The 18,484-nt window shown below is 34.5% G+C and overlaps 1 protein-coding gene across 1 annotated transcript; it reads right to left on the bottom strand.

The window, feature by feature from the left end:
• Nucleotides 1-381: 381 nt before the first annotated feature.
• Nucleotides 382-17,421, bottom strand: LOC128162866 (coiled-coil domain-containing protein 177-like). Its single transcript, XM_052826282.1, has 17 exons — nt 17,282-17,421; nt 15,258-15,382; nt 14,852-14,966; nt 14,602-14,757; nt 13,559-13,661; nt 12,977-13,054; nt 12,147-12,324; nt 11,655-11,840; nt 7,309-7,428; nt 6,694-6,747; nt 6,196-6,321; nt 5,627-5,700; nt 4,540-4,647; nt 3,334-3,436; nt 2,764-2,873; nt 2,356-2,464; nt 382-1,450 (listed from the first exon to the last, which is right to left on the bottom strand). Exons 1-17 carry the CDS (start codon nt 17,313-17,315, stop codon nt 1,304-1,306), a joined length of 1,926 nt encoding a protein of 641 aa, XP_052682242.1. The 5' UTR covers nt 17,316-17,421; the 3' UTR covers nt 382-1,303.
• Nucleotides 17,422-18,484: the final 1,063 nt, after the last annotated feature.

Raw genomic sequence — 18,484 nt, 5'->3', positions numbered from 1 at the left:
AACTATGTACCGTCAGCAGTAAAATCAATGTACGGTATTTTAATCAGTTTTAGTAAATAAAACAAATTGGGGTGGGGTTTGGGTCCTGAGACTTACTTTGATAATATTTCCATCAAAGTTTAAATTTTCTGGTGTGTGAGGAATGGTCCAGATCTAGATCTGCATGCTTTGAGTCTTGCGGATTGAAACATCATTTTAAAATTGTCATTTCAACTCATTTGCCTCTCCATGTAAGTACACTTAGGTGTCAATACCAAAGTAAAAATTCAAGGAGAGTTATTGCTCCTTTCGTTAATGAACCTGCAATTTGACTTGTAAAAATGTAACAAGACATTACTTCTTGGTAAATAATGAAATAACGAAAAAGTGAAAATGCTGAGATAAAATATTCAATGTTCTTTATCTAACAAATGACCATAAATATGGAAAGTACAATGTCGCTAAGAGAATGTCCTATTCAAACTAAACACTAAGAAGATTTAACTTGTATGACAACTATAAGATCAAATCATTCGTCCTTTTCAGACTGGCCAGATACATTCCAAATAATATTAGTGACATGCATACAACACTCACAAAATCTCATCCACAGGAACATTCAGTATAATTATATTTGAAATAAATTACCTAGTCTATAATACATGTATATCTAACACATTTCCATGTACATGTAAGTCTAAAGTCCAATGCTTTATACAAGTATTTCACTTCCTTTTTATAGATATTTGTCTCCGGCTCTGTTCATTGAGTGAATAAATATTGCAGCACAGATGCTAGTACTGTTCACAGATACTGTATAAAGTGTTGTATAAATGCACAAACATCATCATAAATGTGTAGAACCATTGCCAGATTTCATTGTAATGATGACAAAAATCTCGGGGAGATTATTACTTACATATAGACACAAATAAAAGTAACATCAAGTACCAAACAAACAACGCTGACTTTGACTTTTTGTAAAGTTCATACTGCATTGCATTGCATGCAAATAAAAATTCAAACATTCTTTTATACACACCCCCAACCCCTCAAAAATCCACATATAAAAATAACCCACTTGGTAACAAAACAATTTCTCACAATGTTTTAAAAAAAAATAAAGATATTCAAGTCCATACCTAAATTAAATGCAATCATAAAATTTCTGAATACAAGACAAATATCACAGACTAAATTTGCAATTTGTTTTTTGCTTTGGAATGTACAATCTACAGTCCTTTTTGTATTAAATACAGGTGCTGACATTGGCTCTGATGGAGACTTATTCCTTGTCAGTCTATTGGTCCATTCACTGGGTGACTCAGGCTTTCCTCTGTGAGACGTAATTGCCAAGGTTTAGTTTGTTGTAGAGGTTGACTTTTTGAACTTTCTTGTCGAAGCTCTCGCCGCCGTACTTCTCCCTCAGGCTGTTCCTCAGGACTTGGGACTGGTGGGCCACCTCTCTGCACTGTAAAACACAACATGGACATTACACACAGACCCTGTAGCCAAAATGTGCTGGTTATAAGACACTCTTGCATCTGGTCAAATCCTGTCACACTTATTACTTTTCTGCCATATACATGTAGTAAAGGGAAATGTAACTTAATTTTTTAATCTGATCAAGTTTTTTCCCTTGCAAATCTTATGATAGATATGAAATACCTGCTTATTGAATAATACTTTGAAAACTTTGGCCTCAGAATTTAAAGATTTATTTTCTCAGGCCTTGTCTACATTGTTAAAACAGAAATAGCCACAAGTGTATTGCTGAGCAATTCATAAAATGTATATAATTATCCAAAAAATACTTTCCAGAGAAGTTGTTCTAGACTTCTTAAAAACTAACATACACTTATAGTATATGTCCACAGAAATAAATAAGGAAGGATCAATCATCAAATGAACAAATATAGAACATAAAAAATTAAATTCCTTCAATATCAAGTCAAAAATTGAAAATACAAGTATAACAAAGGATATTGATATGTACATACTTACTTATAACTAAAATAAAAAGATGGAGCATTCAAAATCTTATTTTTACAAGACAGTGTATACATTTATCGTTTGATGAATATCCTAAAATTTCTAGGGGTGTTTCTGGGTTTTTACCGTAATTCTTATATGATTGTAGAAGAAAATTCAAGTTCATTACACCCCCATGTTATTACTGTGATACTTAAGACATTAAAAATTAGGTAAGACCCATTTCCCTTGAAAAAATATCACTACAATCTGAATATCTGGATGAACTACCAGGTATATACAAATGTAGGAAAAATAGTGCAAAATCTTCGAAATAAAATAGGACCATACAATGATAAAGATACGGAAAATACTACATATTATGGTACTCATTGTGGAGCTAACCTTTTGAATAGTAACACTTTTGTCCAGTTCTAGGCTGCGTGCTCGCTGTTCTTTCAGGAGAATATCATCTTCAACCTCTCTTTTCCTCAACCTTTCTTCTTTTTCAATTCTGTTGTAGATATTTAAAATACCATTATTTGAGTATAATTCAAATTTCACACATATTGAGAAAACATATTCCATGAGTATCTAATTCCATTTTTGCTCACTAGCACCTGAGGACTGTGAAGAAAGTTTTTGTGGAAACTTTTTTAATTACATGTATTTCAGACAATGAAAGAAAACACAAGTATAAATTTTGAAATGAAATCTGTGAAATTTAAATACATCATTTTTAGTTTACAGCTCTAAAGCTTCTGCAAAATTACAGTGCCTAAAATAGCCGTGATCCATGGTAAATGTCCTTACTGTTTCAGCTTCTCTCGGAGATGCTGCTCTTTCTCCTCCCGGACCTCCTTTGCTTGTTTCACTTTCACTTCCATCTTCCTGGCCACTATTTCTGATGCATGCTCCTCTGCCTATTAAAAGCACCCACTGAGAATTAACTTTGTATGCCATGAAATAAATATACAATATGGATTTCATGCAATACTTCCAGTTATAGATTAAATTCCCTATTTTATTTTCCATACTACATAATGATGCCTGTAAACATTTTCAAAAGCACCCAAATGTTTTTTCAGATAATGGAAAAACAATTCAGTTTAATGCCTCTGTTTCTAAATTTATTTACTAGATTGATCCTCAGAGAATATTTTAATAAAAGAACATGATCTAAAGAGAGTATTTTTTAAAACTTAGTGCATACCAAAATTAGCATTTTTACCCAGTTCACTGACAGATTTTATATATTTTAATCATAATTCAAAATCACATCTGGCATACCAGAATGTTAATTGCACCCAAATGATGCTTTTACAGTATCAAAAAATGAAAATCAGTGGTGCCCTGTCTTTGGAGACCATTGGAGACTCTCACCATTTTCCTGTGGTTTGTTATTGAAGATCTCCATTCCTCCATCTCCTCCTCCAGTTTCTGCTGAGCAAGCTGGGCCTGCAGAGATTTCTTCTCCCGCTCCATTCTAACCACAAAATTAAAGTTTTGTTCAGAAAACTATGTCTATCTAATTTCAAATAATATATCACATCTTTACTGTCATAATTTCATGACAAATTTTTAATGGTAAATTTTACATAGTTTGATAAGAAATGGCTCTGTTTCACAGGTATTTACCTGTATTATAGTTAGGAAACGTCACATTTGGATTCATATTTTAACCCTATTTATAAGTTTTATAAAAACAAATCAGATCATGATATTGTCAATAACTTGAGCAATTCATGGTTTTCAGAGGAAACATTGTATGAACAAACAAACACGAAATTCAATGAAAAAAGTCCAAATCATTTTGAAATGTTAAAATTATATTTCGAACCATTGGATGTTTCAATTCATGGGGGAAAAAACAAACCAAGTTATGTGAAGTTTTATTCGGATGGTGTATTTCTGCTTCAGTCTATAGTGTAAACACAGACCTGCTAAAGTTGAATCCATACTGACCTGCTGAGAATGAGTTCCTTATTGACCTGATAAGATTGAGTTTTTTACTGACCTGATAAGATTGAGTTCCTAACTGACCTGCTGAGATTGAGTTTCTTACTGACCTGTTAAGATTGAGTTTCTTATTGACCTGCTAAGATTGAGTTCCTTACTGACCTGCTAAGATTGAGTTTCTTATTGACCTGCTAAGACTGAGTTCCTTACTGACCTGCTGAGATTGAGTTTCTTATTGACCTGCTAAGATTGAAATCCTTACTGACCTACTAAGATTGAGTTCCTAACTGACCTGCTAAGATTGAGTTCCTTATTGACCTGATAAGATTGAGTTTTTTACTGACCTGATAAGATTGAGTTCCTAACTGACCTGCTGAGATTGAAATCCTTACTGACCTACTAAGATTGAGTTCCTAACTGACCTGCTAAGATTGAGTTTCTTACTGACCTGCTGAGATTGAGTTTCTTATTGACCTGCTAAGATTGAGTTCCTTACTGACCTGCTGAGATTGAGTTTCTTATTGACCTGCTAAGATTGAGTTCCTTCCTGACCTGCTGAGATTGAGTTTCTTATTGACCTGCTAAGATTGAGTTCCTTACTGACCTGCTGAGATTGAGTTTCTTACTGACCTGCTGAGATTGAGTTCCTTTTCCCGCCTCTCTATGGCCTGTTGGTGGTTGTAGGAGGCGTGTATGTGTTTCTTGTTGATGCTGGCACGGAGCCCCTCCTCCTCCTCCCTGTCACACACAAATCTCAAGTTACTCAATGTACCCTGGTTACACACAAATCTCAAGTTACTCAATGTACCATGGTCACACACAAATCTCACGTCACTCAGTGTACCCTGGTCTCACACAAATCTCAAGTTACTCAATGTACCATGGTCACACACAAATCTCACGTTACTCAGTGTACCCTGGTCTCACACAAATCTCACGTTACTCAGTGTACCATGGTCACACACAAATCTCAAGTTACTCAGTGTACCCTGGTCTCACACAAATCTCAAGTTACTCATGTACCATGGTCACACACAAATCTCACATTACTCAGTGTACCCTGGTCTCACACAAATCTCAAGTTACTCAATGTACCATGGTCACACACAAATCTCACGTTACTCAGTGTACCACACAAATCTCACGTTACTCAGTGTACCCTGGTCTCACACAAATCTCAAGTTACTCAATGTACCATGGTCACACACAAATCTCACATTACTCAGTGTACCCTGGTCTCACACAAATCTCAAGTTACTCAATGTACCATGGTCACACACAAATCTCACGTTACTCAGTGTACCCTGGTCTCACACAAATCTCAAGTTACTCAATGTACCATGGTCTCACACAAATCTCACGTTACTCAATGTACTAACCATGAGCAAAACATCCAAAACAGATATCCAGTAGAAATTGCTTAGCCAGATTTTTAATAATAATTATTAACTTCTACTCATTTTATCGCTTTTCTTCTTAATGTATCGTTATCTTCAAAACAAAAGTATAAACTGTTCAAATGGATTTTTGAATCCTTTTCCTATCAATTAAGTATTATCTTTACAACTGCATAGAGTATAAATTGTTCAGTGATATTTTTAAACAATCTATTTCCACTCTTTTAATGTCCTTTTGTTGCTGGGTGTTTATACATGTATGAATTTGAAGTTTGAGAATTTTAATATCAAGGACTTAATAAAGGAAAGATAAGACCTACTCTGTTAGCTTTTCTAGTTCCCTTTGTCGCTGCTCAAATAATTCTCTCTTACTTCGGTCCTCCAAAAGTTTTCGCTGAAAAAAATTAAATATTAAAAACTTTTCTTCAAATTGTGTAGAAGTGAAGAATATATTAAGCTGATATCTATGATCGAAATCTAAAAATGATACAATATCATTAGATACTACGAATTACAAACTGCTCGTGCTAAACGCATGATGACAGTATATAAATAAATTACTACAGTACTTACCGGGTAATTAATAATGAAGAATGTGAAACATCATGATACAGCAAGTTGGAATGGGTAAAGCTAAATACTTCAAATTACATTTTGAAACTTTCAACTTCTCTACTTCACAAATCAACTACCAAGATGTCAAACTAATTCCTGACCACCAATAAGGCTTCACAAATAAGTATTAAACCCTTAAAGATGTTTGCTTTATATGCAGTGGGATTTTCTGACAAATACACACCTATGCCATTTCTCACACAATTAAGAAGTAAGTTTACAGTATCGCTACAGTAGAATGCTTAATTGTACAGAGAATTAGGCACATAGTTACCATGGTTTCTTGCAGAAGACGATTTTCTTTTTTCTGAGAAGCTGACCTCAGATCACTCTCACTTTTCATTCGAATGAGATCCCTCATTTCCTCCTCATCTCTCGACAAAAACGTTTTGTTGGTTTCCTACATTAAATAACATTCAATGAAACAATGTAGGAGAATGGGGAGATAACTGAATATAGCACGCTAAAAATATTCATCTTCCCAGCACAGTTATCTTTCAATGCATGCATTATTAAAAATAAACTGTTAATGCAAAATTCAATTGTGTAAATATGACTTCTTTCATTCTTAATTCTGAATGTTTTATTTGAATCCTTTTAACTATTATTTGTGGTATTTTTAATTAAAACCATCCAAAAACTGTCATGTCTTCCAAAATTTTCTTCAAATCTAAGTTTAATATTTTGAAATCTGTATATTATAAACAACCCCCCCCCCCCCCCACTTTTGGTGCCATCACTTTTTTCTTTCATTTAGTCTTCTAGCTTTTACCTGGAGTCTCTTCCGCAGATCTTCTTTTTCTTTCTTCTCTGACAGCTGCAGGTCCTGAAGTTCAAAAGTGGTGTAAATAAAACAAAATCTAGAACAAAGAATTTGGGGTTTTTTTTCAGATTAATATTGTCACTCATATTCTCATTTTAAACTCTGCTTTATTGATTTTATTTTGTTTCACTTTTTACAGGTATACACATGTACAGGTACACATACCCTCATTCTGAGATCTGTCTCATTATTTTGTCACACCTAATACAGATATATAGATACACATACTGTAAATTCCTTATTAAACGCGAGGAATTAATATCCGCATAAAATTACGAGAAGCACATCTTGCAGATTCTAAAACCTCGCTTTAATTTTTCGGAGAGATGTAAACTATCAGGGAATATGTGAATGAAAAAAAATTGGTGTTCGCGATTTTATAATCTCACCATTTGATGCATAATGACAGAATTGGGAAATTAGGTACTCGCGTAAAATAAGGAATCTACAGTACCCCAATACTAAGCTGGGTATATACAGATTAACATATAAACCTTACTCTTTAGAACCCATGCTATTAACCTTACACCTGATATAGGTACATGTATACACAGGTACACCTACCCTCATTCTGAGCTGAGTCTGTGACCGCCTCTCCCATCCATGCATGCTGCTCTGTAGGCTTTTATTAACACTCTCTTTCCATTTCTCTTCTTCTTTCTTTCTTCTTTTGTCCATCTGTTTCTGTTTTATTAGAAATATTTAACACAGATTTCAAAATTGATAGTATTATATGCTTATTTAACACACAAGCTATTAATTTAGGTCAGACGACACGTTCCTCGAGAATCTTTTTTTGTATCTCCTCGTAATAAAGAGTTCCAATAAAAAATATTAATTTTATAATTTTTTAAAAAATGATTAAAATTTAATTGAATGTGGTTATGTGTCTAGATGGCCGAGTGGTTAGAACCGTGGCCGCTCACTGCCAGAAGCGTATAGGTTCTAGAGGTCGTGAGTTCAAATCCCCGCCCCAGCTGAGATAAAGTTCCAATATAGTGAATTTTGCTGTGCTGTATATGTATTCATTTTTATATCAGCAATTCAAGTGCATTTTCAAGAAGATTATATAGGAAATTGCATACTCTAGTATTTTGCAGAAATGCCTGGTAAGGTACCCTAATTTTTTGCAAGAAAGCTTGTCAAAATAGTAGTAAACCATCAACAAATTGATGGAAAAAGTTATATAAAATTGAGGAACGTGTCGTCTGACCTTAAGCATTGCCTAAACCCAGAAGTGTTAACACTATTACACAGCAGACATCTAATTAAGCAACTATCTTAATTTGAGAATCATGTTTTATATCTAAAATTTGTCTCTGATGTCTTGGTATATATCGGTATCTGTCCCCAATGGTTTGACACTGAAGATATCAATTATATTTTAACTCAAATATAAATGAGTGTGCATGGTTATGTCTGCCTCCATTTTAAATGTAAACAAGAGGCCCATGGGCCACATCGCTCACCTGAGGAACAATAGGTATGATAAAGTCAGCTTAATGGAGTCATAATACAATCTGGACAATGTACATGTAGATCCTGTATAAATAAAATCCATTTTTCCCCCTTGGAACTCGGATAGCCCTGATTGCTGAAAATATTTACAAGAGCAGACTTTAATCACCGCTCCTGCACATATATAGGGACTCAACGTTATGCAGGCAGGGATGACTGCACACCTACGCAACTCAACAGGTACCAACGTTAATGCAAGCAGAGATAACGCAAGCAGAGATGACCTCACACTTGCGCCAACAGCTCAACCTAACGCAGGGAGTGCCACACACTTGCACTAGAAAGGCCAGAACACCAGCAGGGATGACCATACACTAGTGCTCCACCGCAACCACCACCAATACAAGCAGGAATGACCGCACACTTGTATCAATGCGATACAGGGCAGAAATGACCGCACATTCTGTTTCGTTGGTTAGAAAAACACGCAGACTAGAAAGAGCAGGGATGTCAACACCCTCAATCTCTCCATACCTGTTCAAGTTTAACCCCAAACAGTCGCCCGTTGCAATGCAATAGACACTGTCCCTATATATGTGCCAGCCTAAAATAATTCATAGTATCTAAAAATTGGAAATCAAAAATAAACAAACTAATCCAGCCTAACCCAAAACTACTTATGCAGAACAACTTATATACATTTAATATTTATTATTGTATAAAAATAATCATCACATTAATTGGTTAACAGTGGATGCATTAATTAAAATAATCAAGAATCAATAAATCAAGGGCAATAACCCAAAACAGTAATACAAAAAGATTCTAATGAAAAAATAGCTGCCTGTTTCAATTTTATAGTCATATCACATGTTGAGTATTGCAGTTCTCAAAAAGATCCTTTACAATTGTTTATATATGGGATATTTAGCTACATCAAACTCTGAACCTTCTTGTGAGGCCGAAGAATTGTCCTGGAGCCAAAGTCTTAACAATTAAAAAGAATCATCTTGCTGATTAGTTTCTGAGAAGAAGATTTTTAAAGATTTACTCTCTATTCCTATGTAAAACTTTAACAACCCCCCCCCCCATGTGGCCTCACCCTACCCCCAGGGGTCATGATTTTCACAACTTTGAATCTACACTACCTGAGGATACTTCCCACAAGTTTCAGCTTTCCTGGCTGATTAGTTACTGAGAAGAAGATTTTTAAAGATTTACTCTATATATTCCTATGTAAAATTTTGACCCCCCATTGTGGCCCCAACCTAACCCCAGGGGTTATGATTTTCACAACTTTGAATCTAAACTACCTGAGGATGCTTCCACACAAGTTTCAGCTTTCCTGGCTGATAAGTTTCTGAGAAAAGATTTTTAAAGATTTATTCTATATATTCCTATGTAAAACTTCGACCCCCCATTGTGGCCCCACCCTACCCCTGGGGGTCATGATTTTCACAACTTTGAATCTACACTACCTGAGGATGTTTCCACACAAGTTTCAGCTTTCCTGGCTGTTTAGTTTCTGAGAAGAAGATTTTTAAAGATTTACTCTATATATTCCTATGTAAAACTTCGACCCCCCCATTGTGGCCCCACCCTACCCCCGGGGGTCATGATTTTCACAACTTTGAATCTACACTACCTGAGGATGCTTCCACACAAGTTTCAGCTTTCCTGGCTGTTTAGTTTCTGAGAAGAAGATTTTTAAAGATTTACTCTATATATTCCTATGTAAAACTTCGACCCCCCATTGTGGCCCCAACCTAACCCCAGGGGTTATGATTTTCACAACTTTGAATCTACACTACCTGAGGATGCTTCCACACAAGTTTCAGCTTTCCTGGCTGATTAGTTTCTGAGAAGAAGATTTTTAAAGATTTACTCTATATATTCCTATGTAAAACTTTGACCCCCCATTGTGGCCCCACCCTACCCCCGGGGGTCATGAATTTCACAACTTTGAATCTACACTACCTGAGGATGCTTCCACACAAGTTTCAGCTTTCCTGGCTGTTTAGTTTCTGAGAAGAAGATTTTTAAAGATTTACTCTATATATTCCTATGTAAAACTTCGACCCCCCATTGTGGCCCCACCCTACCCCTGGGGGTCATGATTTTCACAACTTTGAATCTACACTACCTGAGGATGCTTCCACACAAGTTTCAGCTTTCCTGGCTGTTTAGTTTCTGAGAAGAAGATTTTTAAAGATTTACTCTATATATTCCTATGTAAAACTTCGACCCCCCCATTGTGGCCCCACCCTACCCCCGGGGGTCATGATTTTCACAACTTTGAATCTACACTACCTGAGGATGCTTCCACACAAGTTTCAGCTTTCCTGGCTGTTTAGTTTCTGAGAAGAAGATTTTTAAAGATTTACTCTATATATTCCTATGTAAAACTTTGACCCCCCATTGTGGCCCCAACCTAACCCCAGGGGTTATGATTTTCACAACTTTGAATCTACACTACCTGAGGATGCTTCCACACAAGTTTCAGCTTTCCTGGCTGATTAGTTTCTGAGAAGAAGATTTTTAAAGATTTACTCTATATATTCCTATGTAAAACTTTGACCCCCCATTGTGGCCCCACCCTACCCCCGGGGGTCATGAATTTCACAACTTTGAATCTACACTACCTGAGGATGCTTCCACACAAGTTTCAGCTTTCCTGGCTGTTTAGTTTCTGAGAAGAAGATTTTTAAAGATTTACTCTATATATTCCTATGTAAAACTTCGACTCCCCATTGTGGCCCCAACCTAACCCCAGGGGTTATGATTTTCACAACTTTGAATCTACACTACCTGAGGATGCTTCCACACAAGTTTCAGCTTTCCTGGCTGATTAGTTACTGAGAAGAAGATTTTTAAAGATTTACTCTATATATTCCTATGTAAAACTTTGACCCCCCATTGTGGCCCCACCCTACCCCCGGGGGTCATGAATTTCACAACTTTGAATCTACACTACCAGAGGATGCTTCCACACAAGTTTCAGCTTTCCTGGCTTTCTGGTTCTTGAGAAGAAGATTTTTGAAAATTTCTCAAAATTTTTCATTAATTTCTAATTATCTCCCCTTGAAAACGGGTGTGGCCCTTAATTTTCACAACTTTGAATCCCCTTTGCCTAAGGATGATTTGTGCCAAGTTTGGTTGAAATTGGCCAAGTAGTTCTTGAGAAGATGTTGAAAATGTGAAAAGACAAAATGTGATCAGAATAGCTCACTTGAGCTTTCAGCTCAGGTGAGCTAAAAATGTCATGAATTTCTACTGAATGATACAGTGTATTTAACAGATATTAACCAATCATGGATTATGGTTTATAAAGAAAGCCTCTGACTAATTTTATAACTGAATCAAATTGAAAAGTAATCAAAAATAAATTGCAAGGCAGTTATATTAAAATGCATTTTTTCACTCCTATCTAAAGCATCATCTTGTTTACCAACCTTTTTCATGTCTCTGATCCGGTTCTCTTCTGCCAACATCTGCCTCCTTTTCATCTCTGTTCTGACCTTGACCTCTTCCTCCAGCTTCCTCTGTTCCTCCCAGGCCAGGTCAGCCACGAAACGGTCACGGTTCGCTGAAATCTCACCTTCACCTTTCATCATCATCAATTCTAAAATTCTCTGGTCCTGCAGATAAAAAATGTATGTCACAGATATCTGTACATGAAAATTAAGGTGGTATAAAAACACCAACAAATTCAGTTTTTACCCAAACTCCTCATTAACAACTCAAAATGAATAAAATCCTCAAAATCTCAGAAATCATTGATGTTCTGTCACTCTGAAGTAAATTAGACATGAAATTCCTACTGATACTTGCTCTTATTTTTACACAGGTAATATTGTGATATAGACAACATATTTCATACAGCATCAACGTTAAGCCAATCATTACAACCAGAAATAATTCAACTTCTGAAATTCTTCACGTACCCTGGGAGTGGCTGTAATGTTGGAGAGATCCTGTGATTTACTGAGGGTTTTCCTGAGTTTCGAGTTTTCTATTGGCCGAGCCTCTCTTATGGAGCTCTTGTTCAGCAGGGAGCTGGCAGACAGGGACAGGTTGGAGGCACTCTTACTTCTCCTCAAGGATGACGACTTCTTGGCCGCCCTACAAACAGAGATTACATTATGTCTTTTGGTTCTAGTCTGCACTGTAAAATTTTGAAGTGCAATATGTTGAAGTTTTTAAAGGACCAAGTCCTACCCACTGATTTCAGGGTGTCAGTACTTTTTGATAGTAAGAGTGTTTTGGTGTTGTATGTTATCTAGAAAAACTGTGATCTACAGTGTATGTCATAATTTGCAATCAATTTAATCAATTTAAGTATCATGAACATTAGATGAGACCAAGATTGAACAATCAAGAACTTAATTCTAAAGTTGATAAGATTTTCATCCATCAGTGCTTCCTGTCTTTAAAAGATTTGTCCTAAGTTATAATGGTTATGTGTCCAAAATAAAGTAAAACACGTAGATTTTCTAAACTCACAACTTTTTGCAATATAATTTTCTCAAAGTTATAAAACATTTTAAATTGGCCATGGAGGGTACTTTACAGATGGAATTTATATCAAATACTGTAGACCTAACATACAAGTAAATCGTAAGGAACCATTATCTTCCCTGTCTTTACCTCTTCAATGGATATTGACTCTTTATTTTTTATCCACAATGATTTATTCAAGAGTTTTATCTTTAAATTCATTCTTTTAATAAACAGTTCTACAATAGTTAAGCCGGAGCGTGGAAACACAATTTACCGAGCTGATTTAGGTCTCTCTTTTCTGGACAGGAGTTCATTTCTTAACTTCATACTTTCTTCATGAAGCTCTGACATTCTGTAAAAGACATATATAAGGATTATCTTACATTCATTGTAAAGTGTTACAGGGGTATCATTTAAAATCTATGATTTCAAAATTACAATATTGTGTTTTTAATCTAAAAAGAAAAGTCCAGTGATTCACCAATTCTACAGGTGTGTCATAAGACTCTAAATACACTAAAATCATTACCGGTAAGTATTTAAAAGTACATGTGATTGATTATTGCATCTGATAGGTAAAGGTTATGTGTAAAATTTCTCTGGTAGCCTGTATCTTTCATCACATACATTTAAAGTGACTTCAAGTAGCATTCCCTTTACTTTTACCTGGGACAAGAGACATTTTTGTTTTACTCCAATAATGTGGTGTTTACACTTCATTGATTAATTCAGGACAAGCAAGATCTCAATTCATTTTTTTTTTCAACCTCATCCAAAATCCTGGGAAATCTTAACTATCTATGTAGAACTATGATGATTATGAGAAACTTTACAGGTACAGCATAGTAGCATTTACCTGTGATTGAGTTCATTGGGGGTGACCCTCTTGTGTCCCACTGAGGTTGACCAGGCTGTTCTACTTCTCTGCAGACTGCTCTTACTTTTATTCAGGCCTTCATCTACAAATTCCAAATATCACAGCTATTTCATATTAGATACCACTTATTAATTGACAATCTCATGAATACATGTATTATGAAGAGATGCATGAGATAATTCATAGTCATTCTTTTTAATAAACTCTTAATATCAGTGTATTTGTAACACTGACCCAGTGAACCTGTTGTATCAATAAGCAGATTGAATTGGTACAACTTGATATTCTTTTTGCAATACCTTCCATATCATCTAATGAAACAAGCACACTGATGAACTGTTAGATTCTGCAATATAATTTTTAGTGGCCCAGTTCACAATTCAGCTGCTTGCATGCCTTCGTTTGGTTGGTACAAAATTGTTTTAACTACATGTATATATTTGTTCACTATATCGGTAAATGGCTGCATAATCAATCTGATTAAAATCAGATCCTCCATGCTCCCGTTTTAATGATGTAACTCGTAGAGACACATCATTAAAACGGGAGCATCGAGGATCTGATTTTAATCAGATTGCTGCATAATAAAACATGCAGGTGGCAACCATGCAGTTATTAATGAATTGAAATTCATTCCATGTATAAAGCGATGTCTATTACTTGTTACCTTTTATTTTATAATTACCTTCATGTATTTACATAAAAGTAAGGTTTTTTTTTTTCATTTCATTAACTACTGTGGTTTCATCAATATTCGTTGAATACCAATTTTTGTGGATTTCGTTGTTAAGTTGATCCACGAAATTATATGTTCATCGAAGTGCAATTTCTATTCACACTTTGCATTGATAGGGTATTTGGCCACGAATTTACATATCCTTGAAACTGTGATTTTCACTTTATCCATGAAAATTGATACCCTTGAATATTAATGAAACCACAGTAAACTTTAATCCAACGAAAAGCTTTGTAAGTAAACAAATAAAGCCTGTTAGTCACTGATTCAGTATTAATAACAATACCTGACAGGGTTCGAGTTAGTCGGCCACGTGCTGAGGGGGACCGAGCGGACCGGGTCCTTGTCACTTGAGACTTTCCACTTCCTTTTTTTGCAGATTTCTTGCTTGGAGGAGCAATTTCAATCTTATTTCTCTCATTCCTGCAGAGTCGTAATTTTCCTGAATAATTTGAAGTCAAAATAGCGGTAAGTGTTTTCATAATGAAATACACTTGCATTTCTACTTTAATAGCTGTTTAAGCAACGAGTCTTACTTTGTCTGTCATGCTCATGTTCATCATAAACATTGTAGATTGTTCTAAGGGGAATGTCCTGAGGTAAAAGTTCTTCTTGAAAATCTGATAACGGTTTGTACAACAGATTCACTGGCTGTAAAGAAAAACATACAGTAGTGCATATACACTGAACAAGCCACTTGTCCATTGGTATCAAAACTTAAAACTTTGATTGTCAAAAACAACAAAATCTAATATACATTGAAGTTTTAGTACTGGTAGATCAGATACAAATAGAATAAATAATCTTCTCTTTTGGTGAAGCAGACATCTTATTACATTGACACATTTACATTAAAATGATTAAATAGATATAATCATGAGCTATTCATAAAAATCACTGAGCAATTCCTTGTTCATACTGTCGGTAATAAATGTATAATACCTTTACACCAACTCTAGCACAAGCTTCTAGAGACCTTGGACTTGTTAGGACATATTTACTATCCTCAAATTTAGGATCCTCGAAGTTGAATAGGTTTATCTGAGGAGCAGATGCACTTCCATTCTCTGCAAATAAATTTTTTAAAAAATATCAGTTTGTACAGAGACATAAATAAAAGAGATTGGCAACTGATCGAAATCCGGTGGAATCTCGCGAAATCCTGCGGTCCCTATTGTAAAGTGTTCCCAGTTTAAATCAGTATATCTTTTGAATAAACAATTCTATCGAAATATAAACAGCTAAAACCTATTACCAAAACATTCAAAATATTATATTTTCATGAGTTTATGTCATATATTATTACACAATATTAAAAGAGGAGTTTTAGGAGGCAGTTGGCTACCCGTCGTCCGAGATTTCGCCGAAGTTTTATAACTGGCCAATTTATTTTTTAAATATTAATTTTAATATTTTTAAATTTTTTGTTTCAAAAATGTCTAAAACCAATGCACACTTTTCATTTAAACAATATTCTTTTGGTTTAAGATCATTATCTCAGTTTACTAAAATGTAGTTCTCAAAGTAAGGTTGGTCCCATACCATTTTTAACAACAAAACACGCTAATGGCAGAGTTGCCAATCTCTGTTATTTATATCTCTGGTCTGTAAGATTACAAACATTTGAATTATTTTTAGTGCTGAAACGAATGTTCGAATATTCACGAATGAATAGTAAATTTTTAATATTCGAATGTATATTTAGCATTCGAATATTTGATCATATGTTTAACACCCATGTTAAGCACTGTAAACTATGCAGCATCGTTTTATTTCGTTACGATGGAAGAAATGCTGGAAACATTTTACTCTGAACGAAAGTTAAGACAAAGCCATCTATGACTGCCATGCTTGGTAGAGTCTATTACTATTACCCAGTAATAGACTCTTCGAATATCCGACTCTTCCGCCATGCTTGTTTTCATTGAAAGTAAAAGCAGGGTTTACATGGAACAGAGACAAACATTCTGGATTTTTCAATTCATATCGGACGATGAAGAAATAATTTGTTTAAATGTTTGAATGAGTGTGAGCTACGGAGAGTTAATATCGTAAGGTACACATGGTACATCGAAAGTTTGTTTTTAAAAGATACCTTGATATAATTTTTTTTTTAAAAATAAACAGAACAATTCCGGCATTATGAGTGTTGTTGGGTTTTTTTTTTAATACTATATCAAACATGGAAGAAATATTTGGAATGACTTACGAAGTTTATACGTATATATCGGTCTCATACAGGAGTCAGGACTGTAGTATAATATTAAAGAAGTAATAAATCTTTTGATTGTAGTTGATGAAAATTAAAAAACAAATTAAGTATATTATTATTTGCATAAAAAATGAATGCCCACCTAAATGAATGGATACTCATGAATGCATTATGTGTCAACTTCGAACTGACATGTTTAAACAGTCTACACATACACCCACTTATTAATACAAACTATCAAATATGCTTAATACCTTGTCGATGACATCTACAAATATTCGAAAACGAATCAAATAGCACTCTCGAATATTCGAACACTGATTTATGGTATTCGTTTGAGCACTACTTGTTAATTGAAAACACAATAACCAAATACAGAAACAGCTCTGCATCTACATAAATACAAAAAGCAAATAAAAATTAAATAAATTTGAATATCCTAAAAGATATGCCATGATTTTTTTGTTTTCATCTTTTTATTTTTGCAGCGAAAATACACGGGCCTATACAGTAGGTAGCTAGATCCGTAGAATTTTTAAATTGATAAACCGCTTGTACGCAAGAACCATAAGTAACAAATTGTTTAAACGCTGAAATTTTATGGTACTATAATGGTTTTACAACTTAAGAAGGTTCTGATCTTATGTGTGACTTCTGCCTAAAGACCTGTCGGTGCATGTTTTCTATTTTGCTTGTCCACATATTCATAATCTAATAACATAATTTAAATAAGGACGAAAAACTTAAAACTTACTTTCAGCATCAAAAAATTCGTCGTATGTTGTCATTTTTTATGCTTGTGTTTGTTTATCTGCAAAACACAAGATTAAATCATTGCACACTTCGCGATATCTTTCAAAGCGCCGCCATTCGTAAACATCAATTCAGTGTCGGTAAAACGCTTGTTAAAAACCGACTTCGATAAGAGTTTGCATTTCCGTTTTCATTCGCGATAATCGAAGTGGGCTGGAAAAAAATGAAATAAACAAAAAAATAAACAAAATTTAAAAACAACAATAAAAATAGTCATAAGAATCGCTAAAACCGTCAAAATTACATATTTTTGGAATGAAAATGCAAAATTTGCACCTACAGAAAGGACTAAGTGCGGTTTTATGCAATTTTTGCCCCCCAAAATCAAAGTTTTAGAAAGAGCTTTAAAATAAGGTGAAAGATAGTTAAAATCATATTGGAAATAAAGGTGTAAAAGGTTATCACCACAGTGACGTCATAATGTAGAAATGACGTCATGAATATTGCATTATTTTGATAAATTAATGTTTTGTAGCAAAATATGGGTGTTTTCCGATGGTTATTCGACTGGGAAACATCGAGCGCAGGCTTGCTCAAGTACCATTTTTTAGTATAATATGTATAACTATCTGAAGAAAAACATATGTTAAAATCGCACTTGAGCAGACCTGCGCTCTATACTTCCGAATGCAAAATATACAGCAAAAATGAGAATATCTTCATTTGTTTGCAAATTTGCGGGAATTAGGTCATTTATGTGACGTCATAGATAAACAGGGAGTGAGCAATGATGACTAAAATCATTATTAAAGTTATAGGCATCCTCTTTACAATGATTTGTGAAGATTTCATTTTTATACGATACTATTTAAAAATTGGTTGAAATCGGGGGCAGATATTTGACCATACCGCACATAGTCCTTTTTTTACGGTATTTCAAGCAAATACCAGCATACAAAAACATCATGTTTATTTTAAAATTATTTTAAAATGATTAGGCTATATTTTAGATTACGCAAAGTTTTAAAAATAAATTCCGCCTTCAATATACTACTGTATTATAAATATCACAAAGTTGTTGATATTCATATCACCCCCTCCCCCTCATAAAAATTAATGAATTAGATTTATTGTTGACACTTTTACATGGATTTTTTTTTCATTATCGGACTTCATATTGAATATTTTAATTAGTTTTTTATTG

The sequence above is a fragment of the Crassostrea angulata genome, chromosome 9 (genome assembly GCF_025612915.1).
Source record: "Crassostrea angulata isolate pt1a10 chromosome 9, ASM2561291v2, whole genome shotgun sequence".
NCBI classification, from domain to species: Eukaryota; Metazoa; Mollusca; class Bivalvia; order Ostreida; family Ostreidae; genus Magallana; species Magallana angulata.
Note: the sequence above shows the minus strand (reverse complement) of the source record. Positions and strands in the feature narration are given on the sequence as shown.